This window comes from Erinaceus europaeus, chromosome 6 (assembly GCF_950295315.1).
Source record: "Erinaceus europaeus chromosome 6, mEriEur2.1, whole genome shotgun sequence".
NCBI lineage: Eukaryota > Metazoa > Chordata > Mammalia > Eulipotyphla > Erinaceidae > Erinaceus > Erinaceus europaeus.
Window position 1 is genome coordinate 72,272,162 of NC_080167.1, and position 16,695 is coordinate 72,288,856.

The 16,695-nt window shown below is 58.0% G+C and overlaps 1 protein-coding gene across 6 annotated transcripts in view; it reads left to right on the forward strand.

Annotated features, from left to right (window-relative positions):
* ARHGAP12 (Rho GTPase activating protein 12) overlaps positions 1 to 16,695 on the forward strand; it is a 66,596-nt gene that overhangs the window by 859 nt on the left and 49,042 nt on the right. For 4 of the 6 annotated variants that reach the window (XM_007536468.3, XM_060192511.1, XM_060192513.1 and 1 more), the window contains exon 1: positions 8,477 to 9,224. In XM_007536468.3, coding sequence (XP_007536530.1) covers positions 8,577 to 9,224 — 648 coding nt within the window. In that variant the 5' untranslated portion in view covers positions 8,477 to 8,576. Of the gene's footprint in view, positions 1 to 8,476; positions 9,225 to 16,695 lie in introns of those variants that run through there. The other 2 variants (XM_060192510.1, XM_016194025.2) reach the window with 2 other exon arrangements.

Here is a 16,695-nt window from a genome sequence, read left to right on the forward strand (position 1 = left end):
GTCCTGGGGTGGCAGTGCGGGTGCTGGGTGCTGACTGGGGTCCTGGGTGGCAGTGCGGGTGCTGGGTGCTGACGGTGGATTGGCAGGGATTTCGGAGCCGCTAGCAGGGCTGGGAGGGCCTGGAGGGCAGACGCCGGGCGCAGGGGCAGGAGTCTCGGGGAGCTGGGCTGTACGCCCGGTCTGTGCCCAGTGCTTGTAGGTCTGCCTGTCTGTCAGCCCTGCAGGCTGAGACACTGCGGGCTCATTGGTTTTTATTACAGGAGAGCCCTGTGTGTGTGTGTGTGAGTGTGAGTGAGTGTGAGTGTGTGTGAGTGTGTGTGAGTGTGTGAGTGAGAGTGTGTGTGTGAGTGTGTGAGTGTGTGTGTGTGAGTGTGTGTGAGTGTGAGTGTGTGTGAGTGAGTGTGTGTGAGTGTGTGTGACTGAGTGTGTGTGAGTATGTGTGTGAGTGTGAGTGTGTGAGTGTGTGTGTGTGAGTGTATGTGCGTGTTTGTGAGTGTGTGTGAGTGTGTGTGTGAGTGTGTGTGTGAGTGTGTGTGTGAGTGAGAGTGAGTGTGTGTGTGTGAGTGTGAGAGTGTGTGAGTGTGTGTTTGACTGAGTGTGTGTGTGAGTGTGTGACTGTGAGTGTGTGTGAGTGTGTGAGTGTGTGTGTGAGTGTGAATGTGAGTGTGTGTGAGTGTGTGTGTGTGTGAGTGTGTGTGAGTGTGTGTGAGTGAGTGTGAGTGTGTGAGTGTGTGTGTGAGTGTGTGTGTGTGAGTGTGTGTGTGTGTGTGTGAGAGTTTGGGAGTGTGTAGTGTGTGAGTGTGTGTGTGAGTGTGTGTGAGAGAGACGGAGAGAGACACGGAGAGAGGATGACAGACGGTACACGTGACGCCAGGGCACTGCTCAGGGTGGGGATTGAACCTATGGCCTCTGGGACCTGGGCTATCAAGTTGGTGCTTTAGCAGCTCGAGCTATTCCTGGGCTCCTGCACACACACACATTCACTCTCACACACACACACTCACTCACACACACACACACACACACACACTAACACACACACTCACACACACACACACTCACACACACTCACTCACACACACAGTCACACACACACACACTCACACACACACTTACACACACTCACACACACTCTCACACACTCACACACACTCACACACACAGTCACACACACACTCACACACACACACACACTCACACACACTCTCACACACTCACACACACTCACATTCACACTCACACACACACCCACTCACACACACACTCACACACTCACACACACACTCACACACACACTCACACACACACACTCACACACACTCTCCTCCTCTCCCCTTCCTCCTCCCCTTTCCCTTGCCCTCTCTCCACTCTCCCTCTCCCCCTCTCCTTTCTCCCTCTCTCCCTCTCCTCCTTCCTTCTTCCCCTCTCACCCCCCTCCCTCTCCCCCTCCCCCTCCGCCTCCCCCTCCCCCTCCCCCTCTCCCTCTCCCTCTCTCTTTCCCACTTCCCTTCCCTCTCTCTCCCCCCCTCCCCCTCTGTCTTTCCCTCTCCCTCTCCGTTTCTCTCCCCCTCTCTCGGTGAAGGGAATTGGCTCTCCTGGCATCTGATCATTAATCAATATGAAATCATTGAGGATTTCAGGCCCCTGCTGCCCCTCCGCACACAGTCGCCTTATTCAGATGCCCGGGGACCTCGTGTGGCCAGTGGCCTGTGGAGGGGCGGGCGGTGCGGGAGCCCAGGCCCTGGATGAGAAGCGGCCGGCCCTGCCCCTGCCATGCTTTTCGTTTCTGTGGTTCGGGGCTCCACCGGGCCCATGCCCTCTGCATTCCTAGCGGCCCTTCCTTTTTGATCCGGGGAAGGACACCGAGCAGGAGGGAGACACCTGCCGCCCTCCTCGACCTCTCCCGAGGCTTCCACCCTGCCGCTGGGCTGGGGGCTGGAGCCCAGGTCCTGCTCTGCTGAGGTGTGCGTCCCACCAGGTGTGGCGCCCAGGCCGGCCCGGATCGGCTCCCTGGGCCTGCTTGTGAGCGGGCCGGCCGGTGGGCGCGAGACCCCTGTGCCAGACTCCCGCTCTGCTCGCTCTGCCTTCAGAGGGAGGGAGATCTGGCCTCCGGGGACGTCAGGTTTTTGTTTTTGGGAAAGGAAGAGAGACGCAGAGCCTCCCGCTGAAGCCCCACCCTGTTTGTTTTAGCCTCGTGTGTATGTGGTGCCAGGGGTCGAACCCAGGGCCGCAGGTATGCGAGGCATGGGCTCTCCCCAGCACCGCGTGCTTTGAAAGCCAGGGGATGTTGACTACAGAGCGCGTGCAGTCATCTGGGTGGGGTCGGGCGGGCCGCCTGAGTACAGAGGGACATTGTGGGCGAGCGCTGCTGACCACACGGCCGGGGCAGGGTCCTGGGAGGTGGCTTTGCAAGGCCTCAGGGAGCTGATCTGAGTTTCTTTAAAAAAAAAAAAAATATATATATATATATATATATTTTAAACTTTTTTAAGTATTTATTTTATTCCCTTTTGTTGTCCTTGTTGTTTTATTGTTGTAGTTATTATTGTTGTTGTCGTCGTTGGATAGGACAGAGAGAAATGGAGAGAGGAGTGGAAGACAGAGAGAGGGAGAGAAAGACAGACACACCTGCAGACCTGCTTCACCGCCTGTGAAGCGACTCCCCTGCAGGTGGGGAGCCGGGGTTCGAACTGGGATCCTTATGCCGGTCCTTGTGCTTTGCACCACCTGCGCTTAACCCGCTGAGCTTAAGCCCGACTCCCCGTCTTTAAAAATATTTTATTGATCCAGTTGATAGAGAAAAACTGAGAAGAAGCATGGACGGAGGGAGGGAGGGAGAGAAGCATTTGCATTACTGCTTCACCGTTTGCAAGACCTGCCCCTGCAGGCGGGGAGGGGACCACGGACTTGAACCCGGGTCCTGGAGCACTGTAACGTGTGCACTTAGCTGGGTGTACCACCACCGAGACCCCTAAGTTACTTTTATTTTTTTTTACTCTTTTATATAGTTTATTCATTTTTTTAATTTTAGTTTTTATTATTGGATAGAGACAGAAATTGAGAAAGTAGGGGAGATAGAGGATAGAGAGGGAGAGAGACACAGAGACAACTGCAGCCCTGCTTCACCACTCATGAAGCTTCCCCCCTGCAGGTGGGGAGCCAGGGGCTCGAACCGGGATCCTTACTCCGGTCCTTGCGCTTTGTGCCACGTGCGCTTAACCCGCTGCACCACCGCCCGACTCGCGGCTTCTCTGTTCTGTGCAGATGCCCCCGAGCCCAGCCCGCCCTCTCCCTGCTGTGAGGACGCAGCTTCTGCTCATTCCCAGTCGCGGCGGGGCTGCCGGGTCCCGGCTGTGTCGGCTCTGATGCCCACTCGTGCCGTGAGCGGAGGCCTGGCATTCCGAGAGCTGCTAAAAGGTGTTTCTAGGCCGTGCAGGGAGGCTGCAGAGGCTGCTGGAGCCCCTTGTGCTTCCTGGGGCTGGTGCTGACCTCAGTGTGCAGGGTGCGGACCTCAATGTGCAGGCTGCTGACCTCAGTGTGCAGAGTGCTGACCTCAGTGTGCAGGGTGCTGACCTCAGTGTGCAGGGTGCTGATCTCAAGTGTGCAGGGTGCTGACCTCAGTGTGCACGGTGCTGATCTCAAGTGTGCAGGGTGCTGACCTCAGTGTGCAGGGTGCTGACCTCAGTGTGCAGGGTGCTGACCTCAGTGTGCAGGGTGCTGATCTCAAGTGTGCAGGGTGCTGACCTCAGTGTGCATGGTGCTGATCTCAAGTGTGCAGGGTGCTGACCTCAGTGTGCAGGGTGCTGACCTCAGTGTGCAGGGTGCTGATCTCAAGTGTGCAGGGTGCTGACCTCAGTGTGCACGGTGCTGATCTCAAGTGTGCAGGGTGCTGACCTCAGTGTGCAGGGTGCTGACCTCAGTGTGCAGGGTGCTGATCTCAAGTGTGCAGGGTGCTGACCTCAGTGTGCAGGGTGCTGACCTCAGTGTGCGGGTGCTGACCTCAGTGTGCAGGGTGCTGACCTCAGTGTGCAGGGTGCTGACCTCAGTGTGCAGGGTGCTGATCTCAAGTGTGCAGGGTGCTGACCTCAGTGTGCAGGGTGCTGACCTCAGTGTGCAGGGTGCTGATCTCAAGTGTGCAGGGTGCTGATCTCAAGTGTGCAGGGTGCTGACCTCAGTGTGCAGGGTGCTGATCTCAAGTGTGCAGGGTGCTGACCTCAGTGTGCAGGGTGCTGACCTCAGTGTGCAGGGTGCTGATCTCAAGTGTGCAGGGTGCTGACCTCAGTGTGCAGGGTGCTGATCTCAAGTGTGTAGGGTGCTGACCTCAGTGTGCAGGGTGCTGACCTCAGTGTGCAGGGTGCTGACCTCAGTGTGCGGGTGCTGACCTCAGTGTGCGGGTGCTGACCTCAGTGTGCAGGGTGCTGACCTCAGTGTGCGGGTGCTGACCTCAGTGTGCAGGGTGCTGACCTCAGTGTGCGGGTGCTGACCTCAGTGTGCAGGGTGCTGATCTCAAGTGTGCAGGGTGCTGACCTTAGTGTGCAGGGTGCTGACCTCAGTGTGCAGGGTGCTGATCTCAAGTGTGCAGAGTGCTGACCTCAGTGTGCAGGGTGCTGACCTCAGTGTGCGGGTGCTGACCTCAGTGTGCGGGTGCTGACCTCAGTGTGCAGGGTGCTGACCTCAGTGTGCAGGGTGCTGATCTCAAGTGTGCAGGGTGCTGACCTCAGTGTGCAGGGTGCTGACCTCAGTGTGCAGGGTGCTGACTTCAGTGTGCAGGGTGCTGACCTCAGTGTGCGGGTGCTGACCTCAGTGTGCGGGTGCTGACCTCAGTGTGCAGGGTGCTGATCTCAAGTGTGCAGGGTGCTGATCTCAAGTGTGCAGGGTGCTGACCTCAGTGTGCAGGGTGCTGACCTCAGTGTGCGGGTGCTGACCTCAGTGTGCAGGGTGCTGACCTCAGTGTGGAGGGTGCTGACCTCAGTGTGTCAGGCTGTGAGAGAAAGCTGAGGCTGTGCTCAGGCTGTGAGAGGAAGCTGAGGCTGTGTCAGGCTGTGAGAGGAAGCTGAGGCTGTGTCAGGCTGTGAGAGGAAGCTGAGACTGTGTCAGGCTTTGAGAGGAATTTGAGACTGTGTCAGCCTGTGAGAGGAAGCTGAGGCTGTGTCACCCTGTGAGAGGAAGCTGAGGCTGTGTCAGCCTGTGAGAGGAAGCTGAGGCTGTGTCAGCCTGTGAGAGGAAGCTGAGGCTGTGCTCAGCCTGTGAGAGGAAGCTGAGGCTGTGCTCAGGCTGTGAGAGGAAGCTGAGACTGTGTCAGGCTTTGAGAGGAATTTGAGACTGTGTCAGCCTGTGAGAGGAAGCTGAGGCTGTGTCAGGCTGTGAGAGGAAGCTGAGACTGTGTCAGGCTGTGAGAGGAAGCTGAGGCTGTGCTCAGGCTGTGAGAGGAAGCTGAGGCTGTGTCAGGCTGTGAGAGAAGCTGAGGCTGTGTCAGGCTGTGAGAGGAAGCTGAGGCTGTTTCAGCCTGTGAGAGAGAAGCTGAGGCTGTGTCAGGCTGTGAGAGGAAGCTGAGGCTGTGTCAGCCTGTGAGAGGAAGCTGAGACTGTGTCAGCCTGTGAGAGGAAGCTGAGGCTGTGCTCAGGCTGTGAGAGGAAGCTGAGACTGTGTCAGGCTGTGAGAGGAAGCTGAGGCTGTGTCAGGCTGTGAGAGGAAGCTGAGACTGTGTCAGGCTTTGAGAGGAAGCTGAGGCTGTGCTCAGGCTGTGAGAGGAAGCTGAGACTGTGCTCAGCCTGTGAGAGGAAGTTGAGGCTGTGTCAGGCTGTGAGAGGAAGCTGAGGCTGTGCTCAGCCTGTGAGAGGAAGCTGAGGCTGTGCTCAGCCTGTGAGAGGAAGCTGAGACTGTGTCAGGCTGTGAGAGGAAGCTGAGGCTGTGTCAGCCTGTGAGAGGAAGCTGAGGCTGTGCTCAGGCTGTGAGAGGAAGCTGAGGCTGTGTCAGCCTGTGAGAGGAAGCTGAGACTGTGTCAGGCTGTGAGAGGAAGCTGAGGCTGTGTCAGGCTGTGAGAGAAAGCTGAGGCTGTGTCAGGCTGTGAGAGGAAGCTGAGGCTGTGTCAGGCTGTGAGAGGAAGCTGAGACTGTGTCAGGCTGTGAGAGGAATTTGAGACTGTGCTCAGCCTGTGAGAGGAAGCTGAGGCTGTGTCAGGCTGTGAGAGGAAGCTGAGGCTGTGCTCAGCCTGTGAGAGGAAGCTGAGGCTGTGCTCAGCCTGTGAGAGGAAGCTGAGACTGTGTCAGGCTGTGAGAGGAAGCTGAGGCTGTGCTCAGCCTGTGAGAGGAAGCTGAGGCTGTGCTCAGGCTGTGAGAGGAAGCTGAGGCTGTGTCAGCCTGTGAGAGGAAGCTGAGACTGTGTCAGGCTGTGAGAGGAAGCTGAGGCTGTGTCAGGCTGTGAGAGAAAGCTGAGGCTGTGTCAGGCTGTGAGAGGAAGCTGAGGCTGTGTCAGGCTTTGAGAGGAAGCTGAGACTGTGTCAGGCTTTGAGAGGAATTTGAGACTGTGTCAGCCTGTGAGAGGAAGCTGAGGCTGTGCTCAGCCTGTGAGAGGAAGCTGAGGCTGTGTTAGGCTGTGAGAGGAAGCTGAGGCTGTGCTCAGGCTGTGAGAGGAAGCTGAGACTGTGTCAGCCTGTGAGAGGAAGCTGAGACTGTGTCAGGCTGTGAGAGGAAGCTGAGGCTGTGTCAGGCTGTGAGAGGAAGCCGAGGCTGTGTCAGCCTGTTAGAGGAAGCTGCGGCTGTGTCAGGCTGTGAGAGGAAGCTGAGGCTTTGTCATCCTTTGAGAGAAGCTGAGGCTGTGTCATCCTGTGAGAGAAGCTCAGGCTGTGCTCAGGGAGGGCGGCCCAGGCCTTGGGCGGACTTGAGGGACGCCCGCACTGCTGCCCTCTCCTGGATCGCTCGGCTTGGCTCTTGTATCCCTGGCTCGCGCGGGTGCGGTCCGTCGTGCCTGGCTCTCCCTCCTTTCTGTTGATTCTGAGATAGAAGGCAGCTGGCAGGCTGATGGAGATGGGGGTGGGGTGGGGTGGGGGGGTGATCCCGGCTCCGTCACTCCCCGCCGGTGCTCCCCGCGGTGCTGGGGGCTGAACTCCTGCCCTGCGCGGGCCCGGGCCCTGTCCCTTGCCTCTGGGTGGCCAAGCCGTGGCTGCGGTGTTGGGCCCGAGGGACGGAGTGTCACCGGCGGAAGGTTGACACCAAAGTCAAGGTGCCCGTGGGACCCTCCTCGCCTCTGGCCGGCACTGTTGCCGGGCCGGGGCCGCCTGTGGTTCGTGGCCGTCTCCTTGTCCTCCTCTTCTGGTTCCTGCCCGGCCTCCCTGAGGGTCCCCACATCTCCCTTTCACCTGGTGTTTGGGCCTCTGCCGGCCAAGTGTCAGTGCCCCGTGTGTGACTGACGGCATGTGTGAAGAGCCCTTTCCAGGGAGGGTCTGGCGCTCAGGCTGGGGGTCATGGCCTTCGGGGCACACCGTTGGTCCCACAGCGGCTGGGCTCGGAGTTTGCATGGGATGGAAACGCCGTGGTAGCCTTAAACTTTGAGTGCCATGTCCTGTGAGATGCTAAAATATTTTCTACTTAGAATGGCAGTAAAATGAATCCTAGAGATTTCTTTTTTTTTCTTTTTTTTTGCCAGAACACTGCTCAGCTCTGGTTTATGGTGGTGTGGGGATTGAACCTGGGACCTGGGAAACTCAGGCATGAGAGTCTGTTTGCATAAGCATTATTGTATCTCCCCCACCCAATCCTAGAGTTTTTTTTTTTTTTGATATTTATTTATTCCCTTTTGTTGCCCTTGTTGCTATAGTTATTGTTGTTATTGATGTCGTCGTTGTTGGATAGGATAGAGAGAAATGGAGAGAGGAGGGGAAGACAGAGGGGGGAGAGAAAGACAGACACCTGCAGACCTGCTTCACCGCCTGGGAAGCGACTCCCCTGCAGGTGGGGAGCCGGGGCTGGAACCGGGATCCTTATGCCGGTCCTTGTGCTTTGCACCACCTGCGCTTAGCCCGCTGCACCACCGCCCGACTCCCAGTCCTAGAGTTCTTAAGCCAGTTTGGGACTCATAGATGTTGAGGGATGAGGACTTGGTGTTGACATCTCTCAGTGGCTGTTTGTTGGCACTGGGGTTCAGCCAGACAGGAGCATGACCCCCCCCCCCGCAGCAGTGCGTGTTCTTGGTGTGCATTTGAAGACGTTAAATGAAGACTCTTTAAATGGCGGGGACTGTCAGTATTGAGTCCTGTGAGTAAATGTTAAAGATCTAGACTGTGGGGGCCAGGCGGTGGTGCACCTGGTTCAGTGAAGCTCACATCACAGGCCTCAAGTTCAAGTGGTGAAGCAGGGCTGCAGCTGTCTCTCTGTCTCTTTCCCTCCCGATCGCCTCCGTCCGTTTCTGTTTCCGTGTATCCAGCAATAAATAAATGATCACGGAAGCCAGAAAGGACTCGGGCTGCGTTAAGTGTTCTCTTCTCGCCTCTCCTTCCTCCTGAGCGCAGACAGCTGCCAGCCTAGCGGGCCAGCATGCAGCGCGACGTCCTCGCCGAGCGGCGAAAGCAGTGAGCGGCGATGGCCGACAGGAGCTCGAAGCTGGTCCCGGGACAGGCGTACATCGAGGTGGAGTATGACTACGAGTACGAGGCCAAGGACAGGAAGGTCGTCATCAGGCAAGGCGAGTGCTACCTCTTGGTGAAGAAGACCAACGGCGACTGGTGGCAGGTGAGGCGGGACGAGGGCTCCAAGGCCTTCTACGTGCCGGCCCAGTACGTGAAGGAGGTGGGCCGCAGGGCCCTGATGCCCCCCGGGAAGCAGGCGACGGCCCCGAGCCTGCCCCTGCAGAGACCCGCGGAGAATGCCAACAGGCCACCTGAGCTCTCGAGCTTCGGAAAGTCGACGCCCTGCGTTCCGGGGACGGGGCCCGCCCGCGACGCCAACCAGAACTTTGGGCCCGGCCCCGCGCCCAGCCAGACTCTTAGCCTGAGCCTGGACTTCAGCCACGACGGCAGGTCCGGCGGTGACTCGCACTCGCCCAGGGTCGCCGGCCAGGGCAGGACGCGCTTGTTCGGTCACTTCCCCGGACCCGAGTTCTCGGATGTGGAGAAGACGGGCTTCTCCCAGGAGCAGCCGTGCGACTCGGCTGGCGAGGGCTCAGAAAGGACACACCAGGATTCTGAGTCCGGGGACGAGCTCAGCAGCAGCTCCAGCGAGCAGATAAGGGTAAGGGGGCAGTGCGGGTGAGCAGACCCCCACCCAGCGGGCAGATAGGGTCAGGGGGGCAATGCGGGTGAACAGACCCCCACCCAGCGGGCAGATAGGGTCAGGGGGGCAGTGGGTGTGCAGACCCCCACCCAGCGGGCAGATAAGGGTCAGGGGGCAGTGCAGGTGAGCAGACCCCCACCCAGCGGGCAGATAGGGTCAGGGGGGCAGTGCGGGTGAGCAGACCCCCACCCAGCGGGCAGATAGGGTCAGGGGCAGTGCGGGTGAGCAGACCCCCACCCAGCGGGCAGATAAGGGTAAGGGGGCAGTGGGTGAGCAGAGCCCCACCCAGCGGGCAGATAAGGGTTAGGGGGGCAGTGTGGGTGAGCAAACCCCCACCCAGTGGGCAGATAAGGGTCAGGGGGCAGTGGGTGAGCAGACCCCCACCCAGCGGGCAGATAAGGGTCAGGGGGCAGTGCGGGTGAGCAGACCCCCACCCAGCGGGCAGATAAGGGTCAGGGGGGCAGTGGGTGAGCAGACCCCCACCCAGCGGGCAAATAAGGGTTAGGGGGGCAGTGCGGGTGAGCAGACCCCCAACCAGCGGGCAGATAGGGTCAGGGGGGCAGTGGGTGTGCAGACCCCCACCCAACGAGCAGATAAGGGTCAGGGGGCAGTGTGGGTGTGCAGACCCCCACCCAGCGGGCAGATAAGGGTCAGGGGGCAGTGGGTGAGCAGAGCCCCACCCAGCGGGCAGATAAGGGTCAGGGGGGCAGTGTGGGTGAGCAGACCCCCACCCAGCGGGCTGATAAGGGTCGGGGCAGTGTGGGTGAGCAGACCCCCACCCAGCGGGCAGATAAGGGTCAGGGGGGCAGTGGGTGAGCAGACCCCCACCCAGCGGGCAAATAAGGGTTAGGGGGGCAGTGCGGGTGAGCAGACCCCCACCCAGTGGGCAGATAAGGGTCAGGGGGCAGTGGGTGAGCAGACCCCCACCCAGCAGGCAGATAAGGGTCAGGGGGGCAGTGGGTGAGCAGACCCCCACCCAGCGGGCAGATAAGGGTAAGGGGGCAGTGCGGGTGAGCAGACCCCCACCCAGTGGGCAGATAAGGGTCAGGGGGCAGTGCGGGTGAGCAGACCCCCACCCAGCGGGCAGATAAGGGTCAGGGGGGCAGTGGGTGAGCAGACCCCCACCCAGAGGGCAAATAAGGGTTAGGGGGGCAGTGCGGGTGAGCAGACCCCCACCCAGCGGGCAGATAGGGTCAGGGGGGCAGTGGGTGTGCAGACCCCCACCCAACGAGCAGATAAGGGTCAGGGGGCAGTGTGGGTGTGCAGACCCCCACCCAGCGGGCAGATAAGGGTCAGGGGGCAGTGGGTGAGCAGAGCCCCACCCAGCGGGCAGATAAGGGTCAGGGGGGCAGTGTGGGTGAGCAGACCCCCACCCAGCGGGCTGATAAGGGTCGGGGCAGTGTGGGTGAGCAGACCCCCACCCAGCGGGCAAATAAGGGTTAGGGGGGCAGTGCGGGTGAGCAGACCCCCACCCAGTGGGCAGATAAGGGTCAGGGGGCAGTGGGTGAGCAGACCCCCACCCAGCGGGCAGATAAGGGTCAGGGGGGCAGTGGGTGAGCAGACCCCCACCCAGCGGGCAAATAAGGGTCGGGGGGCAGTGCGGGTGAGCAGACCCCCACCCAGCGGGCAGATAGGGTCAGGGCAGCGCGGGTCTCTCTCCACTCTTCTCAAGTTTTGGCCGTCTCTATCCAGTAAATGCATAAGGATAATGAAAATTTAAAAATAGGTTAAATGGTGTGTGCGTGGGGGCTGTAAACGTGGTGATGGGATGCACAGTTCCAAAATCTGAGTCAAAGTCGTAAACTCACGTTTGACTCCGCAGCTCACAGTGAAGTGGAGGCGTCATGGCCACATCCTCCGGCAGTTTAGACTTGGTGCCGGTGGCTCTCGGGGTGCCGGGACGGGCCGCCCGACCCTGACTTGGTGTTCGGCACCTCTCCCCTCACCCCCACTCGTCTCACTGACGTCGCTAACGTTTCTGCCATGTGAGTCCTGAGCCTCGACTGAGTGGCTCCCTGTAGTCGGGGTGGGGAGGCTGGGAGAGCCCGCGTTCAGCTCCGCCAGGCTGTGCTCTCCCGCTCGCTCTCTCCTCCCTCCTCTGAAGCCGTGCGGGTAGGTGTGGCGGTGGCCTGGGCAGCGGCTCGGTGGAGCGCGTGGGCCTTCCCAGCCTCCATGCCCAGCACCGCACACGCTGGGGCAGAAGTCTGGTCTCTTTTTCGCACCTAAAAAGGAATAGGCTCGTCTTCAAATACACAAACGAACTCTGGGCGTGGAAACGGGAGATCCTGGTAAAGCTGGTAGATGCCAGGGAGAGGTGGTGGCCGAATTGGAAGAGGTGAGACTGTGTCCAGCGCAGAGTTGTGTGCGTGGAACACGGTCTGGATACTCCCGATGGCCAGAGGCCAGGGAGGGTCTAAAGCCGCCGTCTCCCCGGCCCCCGGTGCGCCGGGGGGAGCAAGGCAGAGTGGGCTCACCGGCGTGCTCCTGCTCTGGGTGAGCCTAACCTCAGTTTGGGAAGCGGAGTCTGTGGAGCAGCTCGTCTGAGCTGTTAATGGAGGATGCTGGGGTGTCAGGGCGGTAGCGTAGTGGGTTAAGCGCATGTGGCGCAAATCGTAAGGATCCCGGTTCGAGCCCCCGGCTCCCCACCTGCAGGGGAGTCACTTCTCAGGCGGTGAAGCAGGTCTGCAGATGTCTGTCTTTCTCTCCCCCTCTCTGTCTTATCCTCCTCTCTCCATATCTGTCTGTCCTATCCAACAATGACGACATCAATAACAACAACAATAATAGCTACAACAATAAAACAAGGGCAACAAGAGGGAATAAATAAATAAATAAAATAATAATAATAAAAAAAGAGGATGCTGGAAAACCGATGCTCGGGCCTGGCTTCTCAACAGCCCCCGAGTGTCCCCTTTATTCCCGGCTCCCAGCTTTGGCGTGTGTGGCGAGGACGCGCAGTCACGGAGCAAGACCCGCTGCACGCACAGCGTCACTCAGAGAACCTCTGAAGACACACCTGTCCGTCCCTTCAGGGAGACTGCTTCGGGGATGGCATTTTTCAGGCTAACTGGATTTCCTGATGAATTCAGGACCTGGCATAAAAGGTTTTAGTGTTAGAGGTTTTTCCTAAATCTGTCTCCACATCGATGGTGCCGCCTGTAGAAGCAGAGAGAAGTCAGCTTTCTGTAGCAGCAGCGAAGAGTGCGCCCTTTCATCCATACCCTCCTCCCTCTGGCTTCTGCCCCTCTGCTGACTCCACAGGGCTCACACCGGGCGCCTTACGTTTCTTGAAACACTGCTTTGCCCCCTGCTCCAGCTCACCGCAGGCCTTCTGCCTAGCTCCTTCCTTGCTCACAACCCCCCTGAGGAGAGACACCTACTTAGCACCTGCCCGGTGGGATCTGCTGGGACCGCTGGCAGAACAAACCCTCAGTATCACAGCTTCGTCCTGGGCAGCATACAGGCGATAGACGGTGCAGTGTCTGCCTCAGAGAGCAGCTGGCATTCTTGAGCGCTGGCTCTGTTAGGTTTCAAAGTCTAGGACAATGTGGTGTCTGAGCTGGGGCCAGGCAGACGTGACTGTCACGCTTGGGGCGGTGCTTGCTTGAATGACCACAACGGGCAGCTCACTTATTTCTGTGTCAGTTTTCTTTCTTTTTTGTTTTTCGTTTTTAAGATTTTTTTTGATATTTATTTATTCCCTTTTGTTGCCCTTGTTGGTTTTTTATTGTTGTAGTTATTATTGTTGTCGTTGTTGTTGGATAGGACAGAGAGAAATGGAGAGAGGAGGGGAAGACAGAGAGGGGGAGAGAAAGACAGACACCTGCAGACCTGCTTCACCGCCTGTGAAGCGACTCCCCTGCAGGTGGGGAGCCGGGGGCTCGAACCGGGATCCTTAGGCCGGTCCTTGCGCTTTTACACCATGTGCGCTTAACCCGCTGCACTACTGCCCAACTCCCCTGTGTCAGTTTTCTGACCCTGTCTCACTCTCCCCCCACACTCCCTTCCCTCTCAATTTCTGGCTGTCTCTATCCAGTAAATAAAGATAATGCAAAAAAAAAAAAATCTAAAAAAATAAATAATTAAAAAAAGAAAAGTTGGTCCTGCCATAAGAACAGATGTTCACAGAATTGGAGGAATTTGTAGTCAACCCTTAAGAGCCTCTGCTCAGCTTGAGAAAGTGACAGAAAGGTAAAATCTCAGATGAAGAAGTCACAAAGGAGCTGCTAGTTGTCATCTTTGCCATACCAGTGTTTTTATCATCCCTGTCCCCTGAGCTCAGCCAGTATGGCGTGCGCGGAGCAGCGTTTTAGTTCTCTTGACGGCCTTCGATTCGAGCGTAGGACCTTCAGGTATGAAGCCTAGGCCGCTGGGGGTTTGGGAGAGGGGTGAGCTTGAAGTCCCTCCCGCCCGGATCTGAGGCAGGCAGCTTGGGGACGGGGGCGTCTTCTGGGATGACTGTGACTTTCTCCGGTTGGCGAGAACCCCCACCCGGGCCTTCTCTCAGGAACTCCCAGAGCAGAGCAGAGTGCCTTCTGGGCTGTCGCCGGCTTCCTTCTGGACCAGAGGCCTCTTCTCACAGTGGGCTCTTGCTCCCCTGGCCCCTTCCTCACTGCTGAACGGCCGTCCCCTTTGGACGTCACCCTGCTGTGCGTCATGCCTCTTAATGCCCAGTGGGTCCTAAGCATGTCTCCCCTCTCCTCTCCTCACCTATCTCCTGAGCCCTCCTCAACCCTTTCTTCTCTAAGTCAGGTTCATCTCTTTCGTCCCCTTTTCTGACTTTTACCCGTCCCCCGTCTGTCCTCTTGTTTCCCAGATACACTTGGCTTTATTGTAACTTAGGCTTATCTGCTCCAACCCAGCAGGCTCATGGTCTAGCACGTAGCTGCCAGAGGCTGGAACCCAGCCCCGGCCCGTTTAGGCAGAGGGGCCGCTGGCTCGTGTCAGGCCTGAGGGGGAGTCTACGTATGTGCCACTGACCAGGGGCCATACTGTCTGTCAGATTCCCTTGATCTTTTGTTGAATTACCCTTTTATTTATTTATTGGATAGACCACTAGAAATCGAGAGAGAAGCAGGAGATGGAGAAGGAGAGAGACAGAGAGACTCCCGCAGCCCTGCTTCACCACTTACGGAGCTTTCCCTCTGCAGGTGGGGACCGAGGGCTTGAACCCGGATCCTTGTATGCTGTGACAGGTGCACCCAACCAGGTGCGCCCCACAGACCCCCTTCCTCTCTCCTCTGGCTGGCTCTGGACCATCTCATCACTCTCCCACTCAGACTTCTGCACATCTGGAGACAGGTTGCTGGCCACTACTAGGCCTGCATTCTTGGGTTTTCTGTTCAATCCTTTTCCCCCCAGAGTTCTGATTTGGGACGTCTTGGTGAGGAATCTGGCTTGGCTTGGGGTGTGTTTATCACGATGGCGACATGCCTGGTTGGAACCCACCCAAGCTGCCTAGTCGGATTTGAGGAGAGACAACCTGACTAAAGGGCAGGAGGCAGGTGGCACCAGCATAAGGCAGTAGCGCCAGCTGGCTGGAGTTGCATCGCCCGTCACACCGACTCCCTCGGGCTAAATCTCCCGGGTCTTTCACTTCCTCTGGCTCCCGTCGCAGGTCGGGCAGAATGACGGCAGGCCGTGCTCTTTCCCTGTGCCTTTCTGGCCCGACCCGGCTCAGCAGAGAAAGCTGGGCCGGCACAGACGCCCAGAGAGGGGCTCCCTGTGCAGGAAACGGGAAGAGCGAAGCAACACTCTGCCACGTGTGCCCGGTGGGAGTCCCGCCAGCCAGGAGCCAGGCCCGGTCTGAATCAGTAGCTCTGCCTGCACACGGTTGGCAGGGGTGCCAACAGTGGCCCGTGCCGTGAAGACGCTAAGGCTGTGCTCTGCCGGACCCGGCGGTGCCGCACAGAGGCCGTGCTCCCACCACTAACCCCGCCTGGGGCTCACAGCCACAGCCACTCCACGGCAGAGCTCACCCAGCGCCGGCTTCTTAGAGGGTCCCTGTCCTGACGGGGTGCGCGACAGGCCAGCTAGAAACTACGGCCCACAATAAGGGAACTTACTTAATTCTGTGTGTCACTGTGGGCGCGCTGCAGTGCCCAATATCTGTTTGTTTGCCTTTAAATATATATTTTTGTTTATTATTGGATAGAGTCAGAGAGAAATCGAGAGGGGGGGAGATAGAGAGGAAGAGAGACAGAGAGACACCTGCAGCCCTGCTTCACCACCTGTGAAGCTTCCTTCCTGTGGGTGGGGACCGGGGGCTTGAACTCCTTGTGGATGGAAATGTGAGATTTTAACCAGGTGCGCCACCGCCCGGCCCCTTAGCCAGACTTAAAAAAAAAATTAATTAATTTGTTTATTTATTCCCTTTTGTTGCCTTTGTTGTTTTATTGTTGTTGTTATTGATGGTGTTGTTAGATAGGACACAGAGAAATGGAGAGAGGAGGGGAAGACAGAGAGGGGGAGAGAAAGACAGACACCTGCAGACCTGCTTCACCGCCTGGGAAGCGACTCCCCTGCAGGTGGGGAGCCGGGGGCTCGAACCCAGATCCTTACACCGGTCCTGCGCTTTGCCCCACGTGCGCTTAACCCGCTGTGCCGCCACCCGGCCTCTTAGCCAGACTTGTATCATCCACTCAGCTCCTCGAGACTGAGGGCAGGTTCCAGTCACGGGGCCAGCTGGCTCGGCTGCTACAGAGCCTCCTCCTGCAGGTACTCAGACGGGCTGAGCTCCGGGCGGCCCCTGAAGGCCCCAAGCATGTGCAAAGCCCTCTCTTCCTGCCCCGGTGCCACCTTTGAAATGACAGGTGTGGTGGGGAAAGATGGTAGAGTCTTAGCAGAGTCATTAGAAAATGTGTACATTAAGAGTGTTCTCTGTTTTCTTCCTCAGAAAGAATTTGCTAATGTAGGTGACATATCAACAAAAACAACAGATGTGGAATTTTTTTTTTGTTGTTGCATTTTTGTGGAGCCAGATCTCATCTGTATGCACAGACTATCTTTAGCAGTTACTCCAGCAAGTGCAGACAGATGGCCGAGACCCAGTGATCGTGGAGCCCGCAGAGCGACAGCAGGCGAGGCGAGCTGGGCGGTCGGGAGCGTCACTTGGTAGATGAGAGGAAGAGGGGCAGAAATGGACCCCCAAAGCAGAGAAGTCCGGGCAGCAAGTCCAGGCAGTGTTGCCTCTTGACAAGGCATTCCCAAAGCCTTCTTTCTGTGATCTGTGGGTTTTCCTGTCTCAGGACAGAGGGAAAAAAATCTTTAACTTAAAAATGGTTGGAAATCAGGTCAGAAGAGGGAGGAAAAGAAGCGAGTTCATTAGAGTGACCAGTATTCGGAGGCGAGAGAGGAGGGGCAAGGCCAGTGCTCAGTCAGCCTCCAGAATCGGTGGCGGGAAGCTGTGTGGTGCTTCACAGCTGCTTGG